General features: G+C 42.9%; 1 protein-coding gene across 5 annotated transcripts in view; it reads right to left on the bottom strand.

The window, feature by feature from the left end:
* Positions 1-25,283, bottom strand: part of bnc2 (basonuclin 2) — a 149,378-nt gene that overhangs the window by 39,439 nt on the left and 84,656 nt on the right. For all 5 annotated transcript variants that reach the window (XM_026360121.2, XM_026360123.2, XM_026360124.2 and 2 more), the window contains 2 exons: positions 4,341-4,443; positions 2,356-2,591 (listed from right to left, as the gene is read on the bottom strand). In XM_026360121.2, the coding sequence (XP_026215906.1) occupies positions 2,356-2,591; positions 4,341-4,443 (339 nt within the window). The remainder of the gene's footprint in view (positions 1-2,355; positions 2,592-4,340; positions 4,444-25,283) is intronic.

Below are 25,283 nucleotides of genomic sequence, written 5' to 3'. Positions count from 1 at the left end.
TGATAGCAATCACAATAGAATGAACAGGGAGTAAAACACGGCAGCTTATTGTTACTAACCAAAACACTCTGCTAGTGAAACATGATTTTAAACTGAATGTCTGAAATTGGGATTGTTGGTTTGACAAAATAAGATATTTAGGAAATTATAAAATATTTTGTCCCTTTTTTTTTATATGTTGATTAATTAATAATGACAATTGCACAATTGGTGGTGGTCCTAGTGTTTGTTTTCATTATAGTGGTCAGAGCAGCTGCACATACTGTCAACTCAACTCTGGTACATTACTGACATAGTAGTAGTACTAACAGAGAAGAAGAAAGACAGTAAGAGAAGCAAGTGAGCCGAGAAAAAACAAAGAAAGTGTTGAAGTACGTAGCAAAACGAAACAGAGGGTAAAGAGAGGCTTCATTAGAGCATCATTCAGAAATAGTGAATGCATTTACTGGACAATTACGGCCATTTATAGCATATTTTGTTAAAATAGAAACTAACATGATTACTCCTGTGGCCTAAACACTTTTATTCAAACCCTAAATTAGTCCGAGCCTGCCTTTGAAAGCCTGGCTACAAGGGTTACGGTAAAGCAATTTATCATCAAATAAAGTCCCCTGACATCAATATCAAAAAGACAACTTATTATCTATCATCTGCAATACTGTTCTCCTCATTTTATCTCTCATTTAGAATGGCATAGTGGTGGGGAACACACCCCTGACACAAAGCGTTGCCCAGAGGCTCTGCAAAGATTATTGAATTTCATAGCTACTTACAGGCTAATAGGGCCGTACAATGACTGCTTACTGTCCTTAAGTGACTGGCTGCTCCTCCGCGTCCGCGGCCCTTTTGAAGCCCTTCTGAAGAGATCTAGAGGATTTAGCCAGTAGCGTGACATGAGGCTGAGCAGTTGAGCAACGGTGCTCCCACCAGCTGACTATTAGAACCAGCTGATAATAACACAGAGACCACGACCATGGGAACCACGGTGCTCCAAAGGCTTTCTCACACTCGCATTTGGGACATTTATTTAGGTTTGTCAGGCCAAATCGAAAATTAAGATTAAATAGTGAATTTAAAAAAAAAGGCTAGTGTTTAACAGAAAACCAAACACCTTTGTTAAATGATTCATAATTTTTTTTTCAAGCAAATTGCAAATATGGTGATTTACTGCTTGTTTGTGTTTCATATTATTTTCATGTAAATGTGTTTTCCTTTGAAGTTGTCATCCTGTTACTCAGAACTTGTACTATTTATTTTTAATTTGTTAGACTTAATTATTAATTGATTAATAGGACAAATACAGAACAGATAAATTAACTGTATTATATTAAATGAATTTACATAATTTCTTTTATTTACTTGACATGAAGAGACATTTCTATTTATGTACAATTGTAAAAAAAACAGCAAAATATTGCAAAATACCAGTAGATCCATCAAACTATATGAGTTGTTATTGATGTGTTTTTTTGTGTGTGATTGTGTGTGTGTGTGTGTGTGTGTGTGTGTGTGTGTGTGTGTGTGTGTGTGTGTGTGTGTGTGTGTGAGACAGAGAGAGAGAGAGAGAGAGAGAGAAAGGGGGATCTGTGAGCGCTTAACTCACAGAAGCTGTTTTCACATACAAACCAACCTCTCCTCACCATGCTGTTCCACTTACACTCTTGGAACACTAAACCATATACGCATACAGATAAGCACACACACACACACACACACACTCTCACACACACATGCACAGAGCTAACCACATGCACATGTTCACTCGCTCTTAACTAATTCATTCAGGAACACTTTGGTTTGAGTTTCAACACCAAAACCTCTGTACCTTTGATTGAGAAATGTGTCTGACTGCAATTATATGGGAGGGAGCGGTGGATGGAGAGAGGAAACGGACTACAGTGGTTTTATAGTTTGCTGGCATGACATTTTTCTCCACTTTTTTTTTTTATTCCTTTCCCTTTTTTCCAGCAGAGGGGCATATTGTTGACAGGGCAGAAAACGGGGGCAGACTGAAGTAGAAGTTACAGCAGAGAAAATGTGAAGAAAATGGACGGACAATGGGACTGAAGTGGCCTAGATTGTCACTATTGTAGTTTTGATCAATACCTCTCAAAATCACTGACATGCCTGAGAAATTTGTAGGTACACTTGTTGAGAAGGTAATGGTAGTGATCGCTGTAGGGATTATCCCCAATTTTAGAAATGACTGAAAATTGCAGGCAGATATAAAAGCATGTGCAGGGATGCGTTTGTGTGTAAGCCACAAGTAAGTACCACTAATATTTGGTCTTGACATTTGCACTGTACCCATATGTTGCTTTACAGTTTTGTCGCGGCAGCGTCCTCGTTACTGACCTGCAGTATGTAGCCCCTGACATAGTCTCTGAGGGTCCAGCCCAGGCCGTGCAGGATGTGCAGCACCTCTTCCTGCTTGAGCACGGAGAAGAGGCGGTCGAGGAGAATCTTGAGCCTGACGGGTACGGCCTGGGTGCCGTACAGCATCAGGCTGCTGATGTCGAACACCACGTTGGACTGAACGATCTCCACCTGGGTCGGGTGGTAGAGGTGCTGGGTGCTGAGCTTATCCAGAGCTGCGCGTGTGCGACCGGGGTGACAGGGCGAGAAAGAAGAGAAAATACACACACAGAAACAGACGCGGTTAATGGCTGTTTAGTTTCTCTGTCATCTCTTATCTTCCTTCGGAGACTATTGCACGGTCAGCATTAGCTGATAATAACTTATCTATCAGATAAATGCAGTGACATTAATGTAATTATGTGCCATTCTTTTTATTTAATCTAATCTCTCGCACGTTCACATTTACACCACCGTTGCATCTCTTTTTATTTGCCTTGTCTCTGTTCATCTCATCCTCTTCTGTCTTTAGCCTTTATTCCTTCTATTTGGGACTGTACATGCATTTCTTATCACATTAATTTACCTCTACTTTCTTTGTAGATAGTCAGGTGTGTAGCGTAGATGGTTTATGGAGGAAGAAGCCAAGGATTATGCTTTGAGTTCTGGTGTTCATGATATTATTTCCTGGTTGTCAAGCTTTTCATAATAACACTAGTGCTGTTTAATGTTGTAATACTGTATCAGAAAATAGGAGAAAGGTACAGGGTTCAGTGTCTTAGCCAGGGACACTTCACCATCTGGCCAGTAAACAGGGGGACCCAGGAATCAAACCACCAACCCTGGGGTTTGTATATGACCGCCCTACCAACTGATCCACTGCGGCTAACGGTGTATCTCCATGTGTTCACTAATAAGCAGTCCTTGTTTTTCACTGATGAGAGACTAATAACTGTAAATAAACACAGCACTGGAAGTGCTTGTTTTTGCCTTGGGTAACGTCTGCAGCTCTCCAGCTGTACACGTGAGACCCTGAGAGGTGACACCCTGGGCAAAAAAAAGCTCAAACAACTCTACTCATACAGATGAATAATAAGGGCGTGTGGTGTTATTTCACTTTCTATCACAACGTCAGTCACCCCGTTTTCCTCTTTTCCTGCGTCGGCGACACCTGGCTGACTCACTCCTGCTCTCTCCTCCGTGTCTCAGTCCCTTACCTCATACTGCTCTCCCCCTCTAACTCCCGTCCCCCCCTCCCTGTCTGGGTGACACCTGGTTGGGTCTCTCTCTGATCCTGGGACGGCTTTTTCCTGCTGATGAGGGCTTTGCCTGACAACACAGCGCAGCCAGACACGAACATAATAAAAAATGAAGAACTACTTGTCAGAGTCCCTGCCAATGCCGACATGAAATGAAAAGTGGGAGAGAGAAGAGATGGGCGCCTGACAGTTCAGAGGGAGAGATTAAAAAATAGTCAATGGGGTCCTGTGCGATCCGCTGAAGGGCCCATGGCCTGCTCTTATGCCGACACAAGCCAAACAGGTGTTTTCTTTTATCTTTTTTCTCCTCCTCCTTCTCTTTGTACTTTCTTGCCTCCTCTCCCTTTTTCTTATACACCCGTGAAAAACTCATAAGGTGTGGTCTCTCACTTGTCTATCTGTCTTGTGGTTGTTCTTTTTTTTTTTTTTTTTTTTTTTTTTTTGATCTAAGGTGCAAAAACAAGCCTTTGAAAGCTCCCGAAAAATACAGAAGCAAACAAAAAATTGCAAAGTTACTTCTACTGTGGAAAAAAAAGTAACAGCATTTAGATTTTAGTTCAAACACATCCACAGATAGAGAATCTGTATTCTGTAGTAAATAAAAAGTGTGAAAAGCATTCGTGCTGCTGGCATCTGCGTTAGTTTTCAATACAGATGCACGCTGCACATCTTTAGATACAGAAGTTATTTACATCCTATTTTCCCAACTCATTGGCGTTTTCTTACCGTGAGCGACCCAGCCATGTTTGCACTGGTCACATGTTCGTAGGTGAATCTTGCCTGGCTGGAAACACTCACATGTGCAGTTCACCAGTGTGCAGCGAATGGCCTGTAGAAACACACAATAGAAAAAAAAAATCCTCATCAATCACAGCTCAGGTACGAAGGAGAGATAATGAGTGTGTGAAAAGAGAGGTTAAGAACTGAGAAGTAAAGAGCATTTATCAGCTTAGCAGTCATAAATCTAAAGAAGAAGCAGTCAGATCAGCTATTATATAGACTATTTCAGTCTAAGCTCAAGTCAAAGCTCATTCATACTGAGGGAATATTTTGTCTGAACTGTTTCTTTAAAATAGTGATGAAAATGTCATATAAAAAATATCTGCAGTTGCAGCCACTGTCGCAAAAAATAACTCTCAGCCCACAAATTTCATAACTACTATTTCATTCCAATGTGTGAATCTGTCTTTCCATGCGGTTATTTCCCAGAGTTCATGTGAACCGACAAAGAACTTCCCTTTCTGAAAACGCAGAAATGTAACTTGTTTTGACTGAGGCTCCATTACTCAACACTCAAGCTGCACTTAGTCTGACCCCGGAAAGCTTTTAGTAGTGAGAGGTTAAGTGTCCAGACTTGACGAGGGCAACTCAGTACAGCACAATGCTTCATCCTTAGTGGCTCACATCTCCATAACCAAACATTCAGGTACTTTTTGCCAGAGGTCATTTGATCCTGTAAAATGTTTCGCATTCTTTAAACGATAAAAAGAACGGGAAAACGTATGATATACACAGAAATCGTCACAAATTAATACAGCTCCGCCGTCCAAATGAGCGCAGCAGCTGCAAGCTGTAAATTTCACACTGACACGCAGAAACAAGAGGACTGAAAAGAACATAGGGTGAAAAGAGGAGTAAAAAGAGAAAAAGACATTAGAAACATGAATCTTAATAAGCATTGGCAGCCCTTTGTTTATCAGACATTTTTTACATTATCAAGATGAATTGATGAATCAAGATAGCATCACTGTTGCAACTGAAACTGCCTAAAGGGAATCTGCAGCTGTAGGAGGAATGCAGCAGACCTTTTTGGGAAAAATACAATCTTGTAAATGTTTCTTTGTTGAAACAGTTATTTTATATGAGAAAATGTGTGTGTCCCTAATATGAACATGTAATCAAAGTAACTTGGCTGCTGATGTAAGAATAAAACAAACATAAGTTCATATGTATTAAACAGCAATTCCTCACAAATAGGATAATGTATTTTACATTTGGTGCATATGGTGTTCAGTCAGCAGTGAATGACTGTGAGGTTTTACTAAGTGTTAATTCTTTAGGATGTGAGGGGGGAGAAAAAATCTGTAAACACTTAAATAACAGAGCAAAAAGACAAAAAAGAAATGCTTGCAGGAGGAAATAAGGAGTAATGTAGAAGGTGACTGCTGAGTAGCTGCATTTTTATTTCGACAGGAAAATCACTATGATCCTACGTTTAGGAAACTTGTCGGATCAGAAAGTGAAATACATGTAGGTGTCTGTCAGAGACAAGAGGAAGAATGACACAGTAATAGCGTGTCCTCACAACAAAGCCCTTAAACTTTATGAATTTACAATCTGCACTAAATGTCTCATTGTCTTTCTGTTATTCTTACAAGGCAATAGTGTGACAATAATGTGACACGGATATGCTCATGCACACAAAAGGTCGTAGGTTGGAGTCCATAACTGCGCCGACAACCTATATTTCACAATGTCAGAAACAGTCAGCACTTTCAGATAGAAAGAGAAAAAAAAATCAGCAGCACAGATCAGATCGGTCCTTACGTCACACAAATGAGCTCAACACACGAACGGTACTGAGAGAGTATTTCTGCTTTGTACTTTCCACACGTAAAAACCCACCAGTATTGACCCAAGTGCACATAATGGTGTTGAAAAGCATCAAATAGCTTTACCTAGTCTGTGGATTACACAAATATTCAGAAATTCAGCATGTAAAACTACTCGCTCATAATCTAAAAAGAAACCATTAAATCTATCAGAACCCCCCCCCCAGCCCCCCTCTTGCCCACCCTATGGTGTTGTAAACCAGATTAGTAAGTGGAGGTGTCAAAGTGAACATGGGCTAATCCAAGATTAAACACAAAATTACACCACTTCTAACAGTGTCACCTCACTGTTTGACACCGAATCAGACGGGAGACGGAGATTATTTGAATTGACACCATTTTTAAGCTCTTCAGGTACGAGCGAGACAATCCTTGCAGTGTGTGAGGATTATAAGCGAAGTGTCATAAGAGTTCATAAAGCTGTTTTATAATATTCTCCAGCCTATGATCTTGTAAGTAAATCTACATGTATGATTAAGGATGCGTCTATAATACAACCTATTCAGTTTTCTCTATTTAACTTAGCACTATAATGACAGTGAAACTGAATTGTCTGCACTGTTGTAACATCAATAGATTAATTTACAAGTTGATCAGAGGAGACTTTGTAACAGAAATATTAATAAATAATTAATAGTTATTTTTTCGGTGATTCAGATTTTTTTGCCACCGAATCTTTTCCTCTTTATGTAACTCTTCTAGTATACAGGTTTTGCCGACTCTAATTTAGACTACCCTAAATTAGCAGAGTCATGTCACACAACACAGCCCTTTTCTAATTACCTCTCTGTGTACCAGAGCTAACAGCAGCAGATGGAAATAAACAAATGGAAATATCAAATGCACCTCTGCTGTTTACGAGCTGGGGTCTGACAGCTGACAAGATAGTTAAGGGGCGTCTAATACGGCAATTAAAGTGTGCCACTGTCTGCGGGGCTGCTGCTGTGACAAGGCGCCCTCTAATCACTGACTTATTACGCCGGCTACCAGCACTTCTCATATCTGGCCCATTAAGCAGACAGCAACATTAAGAAGCATTAAAGCAGCAAGCCCCCTCAACTGAGGAGGCACTGACGGGAAAAAAGAGAAGGGAGGGGACGGACTGTGCCTGTTATTTCTTGGGATTAATTTGTGCATTGTTCAACATTCAGTCAGGAATGTGTAAGAGAAGAGCAACAGAAGAGATGTTTGCAATATGACGGCATCAAAAGTGATCATACGCAATAAGATGAAAGACGAGAGTGATTACAGAATTTCTAACAGAGGGTGCAGAGAGATGTGTCAGAGACGGCCATCACCAACAACATCATCAAGGATTCGAGTTTCTGTGTGTGTGGCTTTCAGAGGAAACCAGAAAAACAGAATGATAAAAACATGCTCTTTTGATTCTAAAGTGCTGATCGGGGCTGAATTTGACCATGATTTAACCTGCGTCTGGCCTGGATTTGGTCAGGGACATGCTTGGGCCCAGATCCCAATGCTACACTCACACATATTTGTCACAGCAGGCCAGGGGAGGAGGTTGTCTTATCTGAGGCCCGGCCAGATACACAACATTAGTCACTGTGCTAGCGTCTCACCAGGGTTTCCTCTTTGGCTCTTAACTAAAGAGGACGATGGTGAAGAAAAGGACAGGGGTGTGTGTGTGTGTGTGTGTGTGTGTGTGTCTGAGAGAGAGAGACTTTGTAAATCACTAGAAAAATGAGTGACTACAAAAGCTGTTAGCAAGTGAAGAAAATCCCACAGTGCTGTATCAATTAGACCCAGACAACAGTCAACACTGTCTCACAGCTGCCGTGTTGCTGCCGTGGTCAACATCTTACCCTAGCTGCGTTCAGAAAGCATCATTTCCAGCCCTTATCTGGCTCAAGTGTGTGTTACTTGCTGTTGGGTTTTGTTTAGCTGGAGGCTTGATGTTTCATGGATGTTTTGCTTGGCTCGCAGTCCCTGTCCCAGCCCACTTGTATAAACACTGACAGTCAGCAATGGCCAGCATCAGACTGGGGAGGACTCTCAATTAAAAGACGGTTAGTGGGACAGATGGACTGAAGAACTGCAGGAAAGAGGAGCTGCAAAACAAGATGGCTTCAGTCTGGATTCTTGTAGTCAGTTCCAAGTGGAATTTAAACAAGGGGGGAAAAACCGGCTGCATGGCTAGAATCAACGCTGAGACACGCAAGGCCGTCCAACCCTCAACTAGACATATGTAGAGGTCACAGAGACGCTGAATTGGTCTGTGCAGGCTTTGTGAAACCATAGAACTGATGGTGGTCCTAAACTAATATTCTGTACCTCTGCATTATCGTCATGTGATTTCTGTTAGACTGATATTGGAGCTGCTGTAAATGCCACAGAAAACACCACGAAAGCACCAGTTGCCTGGTCCCTTTCAGCATCTGTATTCTTTCTAGACAACATACAACAGAAAGCCAACCCAGACAGCTGCTGGACGGAGGGTGGGTATTGTTCCTCCTACTTAATTGAAACCTTTACCATGTTTAACACACACCCACAGACCACATTTCTTGTTGGGTGAGTTAACCAAAGCTGAGATTTAAATGAAAACCCTGTGTGTGTGTATATGCGCATCTGTGCACCTTGTCTTTCCAGCAGCAGCTTCAGATTTAAATTTGTCTCTGCTTAGGGTCACTGTAAAACACTGGAAGCATCTTGTCCTCTCTTCCACCCACAAGATATTATCTAATCCATGAGATGGCTGCTGAAATGCTGTCAATTTCCTGCCAGAAATGTGCAGCCAATGTGTGTAGGAAAAGAGACACGGCAGCTTTGCGTGTCATAAAGCAGGCCCCGGCTCCGTCAGATAGATCAGGACTTCACAATGTCCATATTGGAAACAGGTGACAAATAAAACACGCCGAATAAAGAAAGCCTTTGTAGTCAGACACAGCACGCCACAAAATACAGCGGAGCAAATATTTCATGCCAAGCCTAATTTTTGCTTGTTTGCTTTTATACGTTGGATTTGACTTGAAACAGAGCTTTCTTGCCTCAAAAGTGGTACAGAATAAACAATGATTAATCACTTGTGCATTGACTTCAGTTTAACGCACTGTTATATTCTATAGGGGAAAAGCTGCACTTGATAGGAAAAACTTGTGTCTTCCCTCTGGAATCCCCACAGTGCAAAGCCTGTCCACCATGTCAGTTCTGGTTTTGAGCGCAGCGGCTGGCAGTCACAGAGCCAGAGGTCCCTGTCCTTTGTGCAGCTGTGCGTCTGGGCTTTGACACGGGGCAGAGCGACCAGAGCTATGCTAATGGGAACCAAATGGGGCGTGAGTCCCCAGTGGATTACAGAAGGAGAAAAGAAGCATGTGTTTTCATGTATTCATGTGGAGACCTGGGAGCCCTCTCGTTTCTTTTTTCTCTTTTCTTGACTAAAACAAATGGAATCAACCATGTCTGTTGTTTGCACGCACTCTTGATTGATGCCCTTTGCAACTTGACAGATTTTAATACTTATTGTCAATCAATGAATGTATATAAAATGTATACAGAAACTATTAGAGTGTTTAGATTTAGCCCTTAGCAAAAGTGTGTTGTACTTACTCTGTAGTTGAGAAAGGACAAACCTGACATTAAAGACTAAAAGTGAATTGAGCGAGCTTCAGACCTGCTGCACTTTGGCTTCACCTGCTTTGAATGTAAAAGATTTGCCTTGATGAAGCATCACTGGGTCTTTCTGGCCTAAAGAATGAAGGGGTCATCATTTGATCAAGCTCACAAATAGGGTAAAAGTCTCAGATGTAGTGGTGGAAATGTCTGCTTTTCATTTGACCGCATTACTGTCACTGGTCTGACACGGTTTCCAGAGACTCGTCTCAGCATCTGTCCTATCAAATCGAGCTGGAATCCTTTCTTCAAACCTTTGTGAATGCTTTTGCAATATGTGACAGTGCTAATAATAATGACATTACAACACAGTCAGTCTTTGATCAGACTCACTAATCAAGAACATAAATCTGTAATTCATAAGGAGCCAACCTAAACAACTGAATTGCGAGTGATGATATCTGCAAACAGTTGTTATTCCAGATGATGTCCAGTTTCAGCTCTGACCCGAGGTTCAGTCTTGTCTTTTTTGTGCTTGTCAGCTGTCAGATATGACTCACGCTCCGCACTACTTCACATACACAGGACCATACACACTGAGCAAAACCTCTACTTCCAACATTCCTACTTTTTCTGTGCGGTTTGACGCCGTCACAGAAAGTAAATCTCCCCATCATGAGCACCACCCCAAAAATTTCAAATCAGATCAGTGACGAAACTTTGGGTCTGACTCACTCGCATGATAAATAGCTGTGCGTGTACTCCGGGACAGTTGTGCTTGTTTATAAAGTGAATGGATAAAGGACACAGCTGGCTTTGATCATGGTGAATTGGAGATGGAGGGAGAACACAATATCACAATGCTGGACCAGAACCATAACCTCTGATCTCGCTATGTTGTGCCATCTTTAAGGTATCAGTGTAGCCGATGTACGTCGATGGAGAAATACACCACACCATGAATGCTGGACTGGACTGTCAGTTCAAATACCTAAGCATCAAGGGAGCAGCAGTTTCTCCTATCTTTTGTGTAGACAGCAGGTCCAGGTAGAGGCCCCTAGTCCAGGCCCCTGGCCCCTCTCAGCACTCCTCAAAGCATTTCCCCAGCCAGAGATCAAACCACCTGCCCAGTGACAGACCTCTGGGTCCACAGACACAAGGCCTAGTTCAAAGCGGGGTGCTATGGGAGGCAGGGAGGAATGGAAGGAGAGAAAAGAAGAGAACGAAGGGAAAGTTGGCAAAAAGGCAGAAAAGTGAAACAGTAAAGGAGCAGTGGGGAAGAGGTGCTGCAGCAAAAGGTGGAGGAGGCAGAGGAAAGTTGATGAGGGCACAAAGAAAGGTTGAGGAGAAAATGTGCAAAAGATGTGAGGATAAATCAAAAATCACATTTCCTTCTGTGTGATACAACATTTGGTATCACTTTCTGTGATTAACGTGGAAGACCGTGTTAGTGTCCAGGTTAATAGCTATAAGGTTCTGACTCCAGCTGATATACAGTGTTGCTATGACTCATATTATCAGCTGGTGTCATAGGTACATTGATGTAAACATATAAAGAATCATCAAGCTAAAAATCCCTCTGACTTTAATTTTGCAGTTGATTAATCAGTTAGTATATAAATTGTTTAAAACTGTGGCTCAGCACATGTTCCCACAGTCAACACAAAAGTCCAAAACCCATTAAGCAAAACATTAAACTCATGATATCTACGACTGGAAATCCTCACATTTGAGAGGCTGAGAACAGCAAATGTTTATGTTTGCTTGATAAATGACTTACAAGATTAATCAATAATACAAATTATCTATTAGTTTTGTGTTGATGGACTAATTGTTTGAGCAATAAAATAAAAACCAGAAACCAGTCCACAAGTATTTTGGTTTCCTATTGTTCAGAGACACGCTTCCTTATCACTGGTGATTGTGCGAACAGGAAAGGAGTGAATATAATAGAGGCCATTGTCATCGATAAATATTAGATCTGCTCTGACCTTCAGCCTATCAGAGGGTGCGACCCGCGTCAGATAAGGACAACTCCCTGTCAGACTTGACACCTGCACTCGCCAGCCCACTGATTTTCCCCACCGAATGCAAATATCACAGTGACGGCCTGCGCTGCAACTACATGCCGGGTTTCTGTCTGGAGACTTGAGGGAGTGACATGACCACACAGTGCGACCAGACATATGTTTAGGTGAGAGAGCAGAAAAGAGAAAGGAGAGTGGGAGTAAAAGGAAAAGGGACAGAAAAAATAGCACGAATGGTGGAGTTGCGGGTGGGGTGGGGGGGGTGTGTTGGTTTAAAATAGAGAAAGGGGAGAGAAGATGACCGACATCATCTGCTCTTTACTTCCCTCTCCATCTACACCCTAACACAAACAGAAAGTATTAGTCAGAGCCCAGACATTTTGCTGACCCCTCTCTGTGAGGGGACATCTCCATGGCAATCACTTGTTGGCGTGGGCGACAAGACACACACACACACACACACACACGATGCCGACTTGACAGCAGCGTGACGACAGGAGGCCAGCACTGCTGAGAGTACCCCAAATTGACATTTAGTCATTACACCAGTCTACAGGGTGGGACTCTACCTCCTGAACTAAACACATACACTCTCCCACATTCCCTCTCATGCAAACATGTGCGCACACACACACCCACACTTACACACAGTGAATTCCCCTACTCAAACTAGCTCCCAGCCAGAGAAATCTTGGAAGAGCTCCTAGATTTAATCTTGCCAATAGCTCTTTATTTTCTTTGACCATTTCTAATGTAAAAAAGGCTGCACTAATTGCGTGTAAGCAATCTGCAAATTATGTGTATATGTTTTTTCAGCTAAACCGAACACTACTGTAGACAGATTGGCTGGTTTTCAAGACACACGACTGGGCAATAATATTTGTTTCTTTCCTCAGAGTTTTGTTCAAACAGTGTGTCAGCATGGCGGTTTACTTGTAAACACCTGGGCCTGCACGCCCAGCAGCTGTAGAAATACAAAACTATGTATAAGCCATGCTAAACCAGAAATAATGGCTGTATTCAGATTACTTGCAACCAAGTGTTTACATCTACTTAGTTTTTTTTTTCAATAAAATACCATCAAAAGTGGCCGAGCAACAAGAAAAAAGAAAAATCAATGTCCAGATTGTTGTAATTTACCTCAGCCAGCATAGTGAGAAGGACAGCTCCTGATTCACTTTGGTAGTTCCCACTTTCCCACAAGAACAAGCTGCAGCTTCCATTAGTATTTAAAGTCCCAGTCAGCAAATGACACAGAGAAATAGGACACAAGACACAGATGCAACAAAGAGGGGAGGGAGAGACAGAGAGAGTATTTAACCAATGGCTACATTACTTCAGTGACAAGCGTGTCACTCCCAAAGCCACACAATGAGGGAGAGAAGTGAGGAGTGTCTTGTGCATGAGTGTGTGTGTGTGTGTGTGTGTGTGTGTGTGTGTGTGTGTGTGTGTGTGTGTGTGGTGGGACAGCGAGAGGGAGGGAGACGGCGGACCAAAGGAAAGTCCATCTGTGAGTTTTAGTCTTTATCAGTCTTACAAAGTTCACAGATAGAGGGGCTGAAGTGGAGGCTAGACACTGTTCCAGAGTCACGGGGTCACAAAGAAGACACAGAGCAGCTCGAGCAGGTGGGAGGGAGACAGACGAAAGCAAGGTAGGGCGGAAAGAACGAGACGGGCTCTAACAGTTGCGTGTGAAAGGCGGTGCCAAGCCATCCAAGCGATCGAACTGACCAAATTACAAGCTCCCTCTCAGGACCCTCTAAGACCGCTTCATTTGGGTAAAGCCGGAATCCTTATTTCTGCAATTATAAAGCTATTGACTAATTCAACATATGTTAGCGTGTCTTCCAGCCCTTGAGTGCTGGTGTGCAATTGAGTCATTAACTTTGACAAATTGTGACAGACTTTTTTGTTGCCACCCAATCATGGGAAACAGGACTGTGGCAGAGGAGTTAATGAGTGGCATGTTTCTCCTCTCTCTCCTCACACCCTCACCTCTCCACCCCCAGATCTCCACTCACCCCTCCATATTTATAATTTTACCACATCCTAACAATAACATGGCCGGTACTCAGCACAAAACACGCGGGCCCTGGCCTAATGAATCTCATGCCTTTGCCGCGGTAAAATGACCAGTAAGTATTACCAGCTGCAACACTCTCCCTCTCTCTCACTCTTTCTCTCTCTCCTTGGCAGTGGCATTGGGCTTAGAAGTGCAGGGGTGAGTGGGGGAATTCAGAGGGGACCAAGCAGACACATCTGAGTACAGCTGGACCGGCAGAGAGTGGTGGGGGGTGAGGAGGAGGAGAATTCAGGGTTGGGGTAGGGGGGGGGGGGGGGGGGGAAAGACCACAAGTCTCCATGTTTCCAGCTGCCTTTCTCAGGGGCTCAGTTTTCTCTCCCTCCTCTTGCTTTTTTCGCAAGGCCCTTCTGGTCCCAGCTTACTTGAAAAATCACAAACACACATACACACACACACACACACACACACACACACACACACACACACACACGGACGAACGCACGGACACACAGACACACAGACACACATTTGCATGCACGCCCTGATTCACCTCCCCTCCATCCCTCATATTCAGCCATCTTTGTTTGGACAGGGCTCAGGAGTTCCAGAAAAGCTCTCTCAGATGTGCTGAAGTAAGGGAAAAACAAAACAAACTGGCCTTCACACACACACACACACACACACACACACACACACACACACACGTACACTCCAAATTTATGTGAACATACAGACACCAACAAGTACTTTACGCTCAAACATAACACCGTGTAGCAAGAGACGTTCACACACACACACACACACACACACACACACCCAAACAGTTTCACATGTGTGAAAGCCAAAATACCAGCTTCAACCAGAGAACAAATTTGCAAAGGGATGAAAAAAGTGGGATACATTTTTCTTCATGGATGTAGGCAGCCTTCCATTGAAGGCATGCATTCTTTTACACAGTATATGTGTGTGTTTGAGTGTGTGTCCCAATCCAGGATCACAGCACCAGGGCAGGCCTGGAGCATACCTCGACATGTGTTACCTCTTTGTAATATTGACTTTGTTATAGCTATACGAGTGGGAGAGTAGAGCCAAGAGCCCGAGCCTTGCAGTAGTGAGGCCCTCTGAGTTCGCTAGAAAACAAATACCCCGAATGAGCCGTGAAAATAGAAAACACAGCACCGCAATAGCAATCTGTAAAAAACGCGTTCAAATAAAATAGAAAACGTCCCCGACTCCTCGTACTGACCTTTACATTTTCACTTTTCGCTCTCTAAATTAAGGATATTATTTGTCTGATTCTGTTTCTGCAGCATGTTGCTTACAAAGCCGTGGGATTTGGCAGCTGAACGAGTCTTGGCCTGGCTTCCTGTCTGAGCATGTGTACTGGACCAACTGTAAAAGTCAAAAATCCTCTTTCTGTAAAGCCTCGACTTACTCTGTAATTTCAATCATATACCAAACAGCTCCTAGGCTCATACAAACACACTGCCAAGACAAATCCCGGTTAATATCTTATATTATACACAGAAAATAAACCCTTAAACTTTCTCGTGGAAGATAAGTAGAAGAAATGTCAGGGACCCTCATATGTCAGATGACACTAAAAAAGAAAAAACGAGATAAATTAAAAGCACAGATGCTGTTTATTTGATTGCTCTGCAGAAATAAAAGATTGATTATCATTTTCTTGTTCCTCAAGTGTAAATCCCATCTTGTCTCTTTCCCTAGTGATGACTTTGCTTATACATTTGAATAATGAAGGCAAGTTATTTGAATATTCCCTCTGTATTAAAAAAAATGATGTTTTTACACGATGCAGCAATATTAGCCATGTTAATTGGGCTCTTTGGACTTTCCCAATAGAAAGGCTAAATTAATTACTTATGTCGACAAAATGTCAGACACGCTGATCTAATAACTACAACTGTTTCTAACAGTGTTGTTTTCAGTGTGTGCTTCTATTTTTTTTTAATTAATTTATTTATTTCTTTTATTTATTTTTTCTCTTTGTGTGTGTGTGTGTGTGTGTGTGATTGGGAACAAAACACTCTGAGTGTCCACTAGCCTGAGTTAGATCTAATGAACAAGATGGGAACAAAATGCTTTGACATCCTCTCCATGTTTCTCGGGTGACTCTTGAGAGTCCTTCTCCAATATTCATCCCCACTTCTCATACTAATCAGCCACATTGGTATTGACTGTTTGTGCTTGCAAAGTGACTGGTATCAGTGTGTGTCTGTGCTCTACAAACACACCCACATACCAATTTTTTTTATGCTCAGAAATATAAACTCGCTGTCCTCCTTGTAATTTAACTCTTTGGGGATCGTGCATTATTTCCAGCACGTTACGCGTATGCTTGTGTGGGATGTGTTCATTAATGTGTACCCAGCACCATAGGGGCTTTGAAGTTCCACGTTTTTTTTTTTTCTTGGCTTTTGGCTGTTTTTCAGTCTTGAGGAAAAAAAAACTGTATCAGCGCAATTTTCTTCAAGTACGAATAAACATTAGACTTTTGGAGAGGAGGTGATGGGGAGACATTATGAGTATCAGTGACTGTAAGACGACCAGATGATTTGTGTCTATGTACACGCATGCACATACACACACACACACACACAGATGTGTGAGTGAGTGCGGGAGCTCACACAGAGGCCTGCTGATGCCATGTTTCAGACGACCCCTTGAAGTGGAAATGAGCTTCCTCGGCCTATAACTAGTCCATTCTCACAAAGTCAGCAAACTCTGCCACCCCTCCAAAGAAATGCAGACACTCTTTCCCACCCAGCCCTGTGGTCAGCATGCAGGATGAATTCCCCATCACATCTAAGAAACAGAAACAGTTCCATCTTATATCATCTGATTATGTTTTAACAGTATGGAGGAGAGCTGGGTGAAGGAGGTCTAGCTTCTTCAGGAGACTTTTGTCTTGACTTGGGTGGCGTTCAAACCCATGTTTTTAGCAATGTCAACTATTTTAGCTTAGGAGAGGAAAAACACATTTGTGTTATTGTAGTCTTGTTAGTCTGTCGCCCATGGATCGCTCAAACTGCCGCTCTTAGTTTTATTTGTTTTTACTGCAGATTCATATTCATGTTCTCAGCTGTAATGTCTCAGTTTCTCAATTCACCATTGTATTGTATTAAATGTTTGGTTTCTAAAATGCAAAAACACTCAGATTAACATGAAAATTTATCATAACTGTGAAAATATACAAAAAGATATATTTAATATTTATCCAATATATTTAATAACAGACTGAGACACTGAGGTCATTTGAATGGATGGTTCTATATAATCCAGATTTTTTTCATTCATAGCTTCAAAAGCATTTTATTGTTTATGATCATTTTTCTCAATGAGATCAGTGAAAGAAATATTTTTATGATCCTCGGCTAATGAGGTTGTCAGTATGCGCACATTTTGTGTATCTCTTCTTTTAGTATCGCTGTTATTATTATTATGCTGTGCGTATGCCTGCATCTGATGCAGCGCACATGCACACATGCGTCTGTTTGAACCTGTGTGAGCACCTGAGGGTCCATCCCCAGCCGTCCTCGAAGCAGGGAGCGACAGCTGTACAGTGATGCTGTAGCGATAGGCATCATCGGCTTGCTAGAGACTAATTGGTCCACAGCGCTCCTCTGAGTGGCCTTGCTAATTAATTAGAAAGGCAGTGGAGCTGAAATTTTTAATCAGGACACCACGCTCTCCAGCAAGCAGGAAAAAAAAAAAGACACACCGCCATATCATTCCATGTAATTCACCTGACACTAATCTCCCATGTTGTCATATGGTGTGTGTTGTGTGTTTAGGTATTCATATGATCTGACCAGGGAATAGGAAATACATCAGTAACAGGGTTTGTTAACTCATTTTAATTCAGAGAATTTCAGGAATTATGTGCGTCCTAGTATAGTATGCATGACATGTATTTGGTTGGACCCCGGAGGATGATGTTAAGGTAGTCTTTTCCTTTTCCTCTGTGTGTTTGTGTAACAAATGTACATATCATTATTTCCACTGTTGTAAATAGTGTATTGACTTGTTCTTTGAGTCAGTGGCAAAATGCAGATAATGTGTTATAGTATGTGTGGAGAGAGGATGTTACTGCTGCGTGTGTTTTCACAAGTGCACTTTTTTTTGGGCTTTTTTAAAATTCCCATTACACAGAAAGCTAAATATTGTTTTTCCTTCTTCTCCTCATCTTTACCTAACTAATTAAAATCTGTCACCAGCATTTCCGTAAAAGTGCTGCAGAAACAGTGAAGATTACAAACGTCTTATAAAATATTTTTCCCTGTATTTAGAATTTCTGACTGAAAAGAGAAAAGATGAATGTAAGAGTTGTTCCACCACTCTGGGGGTACATTTGTGTCCAATGTCTCAATGATTTGTGGTGAAGGGTCTGGTTCTGGGAAGAATCAACAAGAGACCATAAGACAAGAGGAATGCTGAAATGAAGGCTATCGCAGTCAGCCACTTTCGCACAGAAGATAGAAGACAACATGTGTTTATCATCGTAGTGGGAAGACCAACGTGCACAGTTTTCTGGAGTTACAGGAACAGGGACATTCTAGTGTATGGGCATATAACAGGTAATCGTGATCAAAGGGCCAGCCAACTTTCCATCAAGAGGAAATACACATACACACGCACCTTCACCTCGTGTGGTGACATTAGCTTTGTGCGGCGTCCTGATCTTTGTGACCGTCTTGGCTTTGGTCTGCGCTAATCAGCCATCCGCTCTTATCAGCCTGTTGCTTTGGCCAAAATAAACACACACCGCCTTTTTATTGCTTTGTTTTCACAGGTCATTAGGGGAAGGAGAGAAGACGCATTGATTAGTTTTCCAGACCACTGGATTATTGTTGTGTTATGACTATCATCATTAAGTTTCATTAAGGCTGTGGCTGTTCTCGCTTTTAGAAAATGAAGACGTTGCAGGAAAGGCGAGTTGGTTAGAGAACAGACAGCGCCCCATACTGTACTAAAGGTAAGACGAGCCGTCTATGTTAGACACCAGTCAGAAACAGTTGTTGGGTTGACAGTCAACCACCTCAGTTTCCAGATAGCACTGGACTCTGTCCCCTTTTCACTACTGAAATTGAATTGTAAGTCTCCTGATCCCTGTCCCATCAGGCTACTTGAAAACATTACGCTACTGTACTACATCCCATGTTTATTTGAAGTGAGTAAAAGAAAAAGTAATGAAGCAGCATCAGCCCCTGGCCATGTCCCAGGTAGCTTTGCTGCTGAACTTCACATATGCTCCCAAAGCAGGAAGAAACTGGCTCTGTCGCCGGGGTAATTAGTGTGTGTTAGCTAGTTAGTGAGAGGGCGGCTCTCTGTGATGTGTACTGAAGTGGAGTAAAACACTGGGGCAAGGACTGTACTAATGGTCCACTTCCTCCCTACGGGGACCCTCCCTGCAGCTCCGCACGTGCTGGCATCAGTGCAGCCACGGGGCACCCACAGGGCCGCCACAGTGCCAGGGGCAGAGATGGGCACACAGGAATACGCCTGGCTTGGCTGACATAATTTTCATGCAGCATTAAGCTCTCTTGGCGTGATGCTTTGCAATGCAACAGCAGGTGACAATGACACTCCCTACAGTAATACACACACACATGTGCAAACGGAGAGGGGCATGCAGGCTAACAGATTCATCAGCCTATGAAATAGTTCAGACAGCTCCGGCTGTAGCCGTCCTTATCTGCCTGACATTAGTGGATGCATTATTTACACGAGAAGCTGGACTATTAAAAAGCTCCTTGGCCCTTGGTTAGCAGGTGTAGGTGGTGAGCACTGATGGCAGATGAGTGTATCTCTGTCAGTGTCAGTAAACAAACTGTAGGGACCTGGTGTGATAGAGCAAACGGCCAGACACAAACACACACAGATACATGCAAACTCATCAGGGAGCTGAGGGAGAGAGGGGGGAAAAAGGAGGGGTAGGTGGCATCCATATTTATAAGGCCTTTCTAGCATTTGTCCCCAGGCCAAATGCTGTGACTACACTCAGCTAATGTCAGAACAGCACTTAACTAGGCATTTCCAGTATGTCATGGACAGTGGGGAATACATAGGATAAACACAAGACCGGGGGAAAAAAAGGACATGAGAAGAAACGTTCGCGTTGAGTGCTGACGTGATTAGTAAAAGTAAATGCACCAGTATTTTTCTCTTGGTCAGTGGTCAAATGTTAATGAATATAAATTATAGATTAAACTATCATTTCAGTCTTGAAATGCACAGATTAGCTTCATCTGTTGCTCGGAAAGCGTTCGCTGTTGTTTGGGAATAAACACGTTATCTCCTCTTGCTGTAGCAGGTCTGATCTTAATCGTCTTCATCCGAGATTCTTAACTGTAACTTCAGCTGAACCTGATGATATCTGTGATTTCAACATCACAATATATTCAGTGCAACTTGCAAACTCCACCCTGGCATTAGAGTTGCAATGTAATGTAATGTAATGGCATTCACAGTGAATGCAATATTTGATAGCCTTTGAGACGCGTCAAGTCTGACTTTAAAACGAGGCCAGTGAAACCGTCTGAACTAGACACATACAGTGGAGAAACAGTTTATGCTCAGTGTAAAAGACATGAAGTGATACTGTGTGTAGCCCCCTTGCTGCCGTGTCATTGCTCACAAACTTGCCTGGAATGTAATGAATGTCCTGCTTCACTTCAGTCACCTGTCCCCAAGTTTATCATGTGTCAGTCCTGGCATTTGCTTGGCATTATGCCCTCTGGCACCCGGGGCGGCTGAGGGGCCCACAGGCCTCATTGACGTGTCCCTTTTCACCACAGACACAAACGGCATGATACCCCAAAGGAGGGCTGACTAAGAGGGTAAAGTAGCTCCTTTTAGCACTATCTGTCATTATCTCAAGTGGCATGTAATCGTTTTGTGTAGCGAGATCCATTATGCATCCACTGAGAGCGAGGGCTAATTGTGGAGGCTTACATTTATTCATTTGTTTGCCACCAGTTGTCCCATTATATTTTTGGGAAGGTGCAATAAACGCTGGTGTTTGTGTTTCTGTGTTTTTAAATGGTCAGAGCACTCATGGCGATGTGGTAAAAGCCGCAAGGTTCCTTTTGTGCTCCCAGTGGAAGCCGATGATCAGCATGAGGGAAAAGATGTTAACAAGTACCTCAGTTATTTTTAACACTTTACTAACCAGGTAAAATGGGAACTGCATCGAGAAAAGGAGAGTTAATAATTTACCATATCAATATGAGTGTATTGTGTTACTTTAAATACTGCTTTTTAGCTTTTTCGATATTGTCTTCTCGGGGGCACGGGGAGGTGAGTATCGACAACACACACAAAGAGAGAGAGTCGAGATGAGAGATGAAACAGATTCATTAAGTTTGTGGAGTATGTGCATGTGTGCAAGTTGATGCGTATGTGTGTCTTTGCACAGACTGAAGGAGACTATATGTTTTTTAATCTTGATCAAAGGGTCTGTCTTTCTTTCAGTGACTAAAGATAATACTGCTAAAGCCCTTGGATTTAATACACTGAGATAATGAAGGCAAGTGTAATTAGCAAGTAGATTTGACCAAATGAAGGCAGACTAACACAGGCGAAACTGAGCACCAAGGCTACTAAACAGTATTATGGCCAAAGGTGTGCTTAGTCTGTTTTCTCCCCCCTTTTTAAGACGTGTTGAAATGTCTTTAAGCAAATGTTGAAATAAGAGGATTTGGGAGGTTGAGGAAGGCTGCTCGATCTGTGAATGAAACAAAAACTCTAACTCGGTTTGTTTTTGCATGTAATGACATACTTTCTACTGCTCATCAGCCTTATTTTCTACATAGTTGTGTTTCTACTATTTCTGCTTCATTCAGAAATGACAAGTCTCCACACTGACCACCGGCTTGTATTTTTTTTCCAGGCTTGGTAATTTAGGTGAGAGAGTGAGTTAAGCCACTTACACATGTATTATTAGCACTACCATAACTGGGCCTAACTGCAGCTACAGCTACAGGGAATAATGTGTGTCAGGAGAGTGTAAAAAAACATTGTAATTTAAATCCACTTCCCAAGTCCCCACTTCCTTACATATAGCCAAGTTTGGTATGTCAAACACTAATAAGCCAGCTAATTCAATTAGGGCTCCACTTCTTCCCTGAAAAAAGAGACTTTGCGAATAGCTCCCCCTCACAAGTCTCCCCAGAAGTTTTCATCATGAAATAGCAGCCTTTATTCATAAGGTTCAGTGTACAAGAGAGGCTGCCTGCTGCCGAGCTTGTTAGCAAAATGCCGTGATCTGAGACGAGAGATGTGTGACTAAAGCCGGGTCTCTTAAGTGTCTGTCACCCTGATCTAACCCGGGGAAAAGCTCTTTGTAGGCTGTGTTTTCTCTGTCTGTCTCTCCGTGCTGCTCTCCACAGTGACTGGGGATGAGCCCTGCCGTGTAGCTGCAGGTGACAGGGAGCCCTTTTTGTTGTCAAATCCTGACGGAGCTTCCACATGAAAAAAAAAAAATGTTCACTCGAGTTGCTGCTGCTGCTGCTGCTCTCTTTCTCCCTCTCTTCCTTCCTCTCTGTCTCTCTCTGTAGATCTCAAAGGCTCCAGCTACAGTAGTGATACAGAGAGGAGTCAATCTGTTACTCCATTTCCCCCCCTCACTTTTCTTTGTCAGGTTTTCTCTTGTACTATTTCCTACCTCGTCTCTTTTTCTGACCAGCCTTTTCTTTTCCGTGCTCGTCTAACCCATCCCTCCCGTTCCCTCCTTTCCTCCCCTCTCTGGCTTATAGATCTGACTTGGGTCTCAGGAGGGAAATACAAGTCAAGCCATTGTCATTTCAAACAGCGTGATAACCAGACACTGGGCTGCCCACTGACAACTCGGGGGAACTGGCCTTGGCTTTGACTGTTAGCTCCCCTCTCTCTCTCTCTTGCTTCCTGCTCTCTCCTCTTCTCTCTCTTTCCTCTGCTTTTCTTCCTCTCCAGCACACCTCCTCTCCGCCTCCCCCCCCCCCCCCCCCCCCTTTGGTTGCTTGTTGTTGTTTGTTGCTTGCCGCTGCCGTGTCTTGCATCTGCTCCTCTCTTCTCCTCTGTGTGGTGGGGGGCCGGGGGGAATAGTTGTCTTAGTGTGTGTACCAAGGTCAGTGCTCTCCACATGACAGTTCTCTGCTTCTCGACAAGGCGGGAAATCAATACTTTTGGACTTGTGGCGCTGCCCTCGGTGTAACAACAACACTGCCCAGTGCAGAGCGTGGCTCAGGCACCTGACACATCCCCAGCTGCCCCCCCCCCAAGGCCCCCGTCAGGGAGCCCCTTCCACTCTTATTCTGACCCTTCATATTGCACCAAGGCCCTCTGTTTCACTTTACTACACCTTTCCTCTCTTTACTTTTTTCGGTTTGGAGTTCGCACCTACTTCACTGTACATCAGGCTGTCTGTTTTTTATTCTAAGAAATGCATGTTTTAGTTTCATCTCAGGATGAACTGTGACTTTTGAATCTGTTGGCACATGTGTCTTGAAGGAAGATGAGTGTGTCTGTGTAAAGAGTGTGATCTATGCAGAGATCAGACAGCTGATTGGAGAAGAGCGCAGACGAGCTGCTAAATGAGAGACACGCTAATTACAGAGCAGCTGAGGATACGTACACACACAAAGCGGAGCCATGGGCGACATTTTTAACACAGCACCAAAGCCTAACGTGCCTTCTTATGCCTTTTCACTGCCAGATAGATGCTCAGAGAAAAAGGGGAAGCACTGGCAGCGTGCCCCACACCGATTGTTAAGCCTGCCTCTTGGCCTGCCTCTAATGACGAGAGAGAGAGTGTGCAAGGCCAATTACAGCTCCCGTTCCTCAGCAGTCAACCTGAGTAAAACTGCTCTTGGCCCCTGTGGAGAGGAGTCACAATCGACCGGAGCCTCTCGAGTCTCTCCAAGAGACACTTGCTGCACTTTGTGTGTGTGCAACTGCATGTCCATCAACGGGGCCGTCCCCTGCCTTTCCCCCTCCGTTCAGCTGGAGTAGGGAAAATGCATCAAATAAAACAGCCACTTTAATGGATTAGATATTGAGCTGTTCATTAAAAAAATCAAATTCCCTGAAGTCAGCAGGGGATGCACAGTAACAGAGTGTAACCTGGGGATGAATGTGACTTGTTTAGAGGAGTCGTAAAACACAGGGATCTGATGACTGTACTGAATGTATTCCAGAAATGTTCAATGTTCAGGAATTAAGTATAGAAGGAACATTTTTTTTCTACTATGACGGTAAGATCTCTTCTATTGCTTCTCTTAAATCTAGTAAACTGTACTCTTACTTTCTGGTGGCAAAGGTTTAAACAAGTCAAAGTTTGTTCTGTTCTTTGCAGATGAAAACAAAAGGGCTGGGTGGCTTCTCAGCTTTATGTGAAAAAATCCTTGGCAAGAGTAAAATAATACATCTGTGCAGGCAGATACCTGTTTTTATTGGCTGAGAGTCCAGGTAGTACTTAAATCCTTTGCCACAGCCTCTCCCAGCACTGCTGACTACTAGTGTTTCTACCTAAAAGACGAGAAACACACTCTTGCTCTCAAACCGGAGTACATTGCTTTCTGATAAAGAAAAATAAAATCTTGATCGTATGCAAATAGTCAGCAGTTAGTCTCTAAATGACCAGTCGGTCACACAACTGACACTGATGAAGGTGGAAACTAAGGATATTTTTTTCACCAGTGTTTTTTTTATCTATGGCAAGCCACCATCAGCTTTTCCTTCATTTGATAGAGAGATTTAAAGTACTCACTCTTTCTCTCTCCTCCTTCTCTGCTTCTCCCGGGATGAATGTGATCTAAACAGCCACATCTCCCTACTGTTTTTTCACAGTGACAGCCTTTCTCATGAATTAAAAGTGGAGCCTATTGATTTTCCCATTGCTTAAATTTGCAACTTAATCCCCCAGATATGTCTAGAATGTACTGCTCTGTCAATAGATGGTACCACGACTGATGAAAGGCAGCACTGATGCTCACTGGAGAGAAGGGGAAGAAAAGAATGACAAGACAAAGGAGAGGGAGAGAGTCTGGCTTAGTAGTGAGTGTAATGGTTTCTGGTTTCTGGCTCTTATGCCAACAGAAAATGTATGTCGACTGTTAACAGCGAGTCAGATGAATTAGCACAAACATAACATCTAACTGAATCAATGGAAGAATGAGAAAGAAGCATAACCCTGCCGTCGCGCAGCTACTTTCTACTTTTCCAAAGAGGCAAAAGCACCACATCGCTATGTTCATAAGGCTAATAAAGCAGTCACCACCGTGCATCTGTATAGTGTAACCAGCCGTTCAGCACGGTCTCCCAACGATCGAATGTCGTTATATAACGAAAAGCCAACACACTGCACACAACTGGTCTGGGAATGAGATGGAAAAAGCACACTTGTCCCCTCAGTGTGAGGGGTTTTGACGAAGTAACA

This window comes from Anabas testudineus, chromosome 1 (genome assembly GCF_900324465.2).
Source record: "Anabas testudineus chromosome 1, fAnaTes1.2, whole genome shotgun sequence".
NCBI lineage: Eukaryota > Metazoa > Chordata > Actinopteri > Anabantiformes > Anabantidae > Anabas > Anabas testudineus.
The sequence above is the reverse complement of the archived record's forward strand: the minus strand, read 5'-3'. Positions and strand labels throughout refer to the sequence as shown.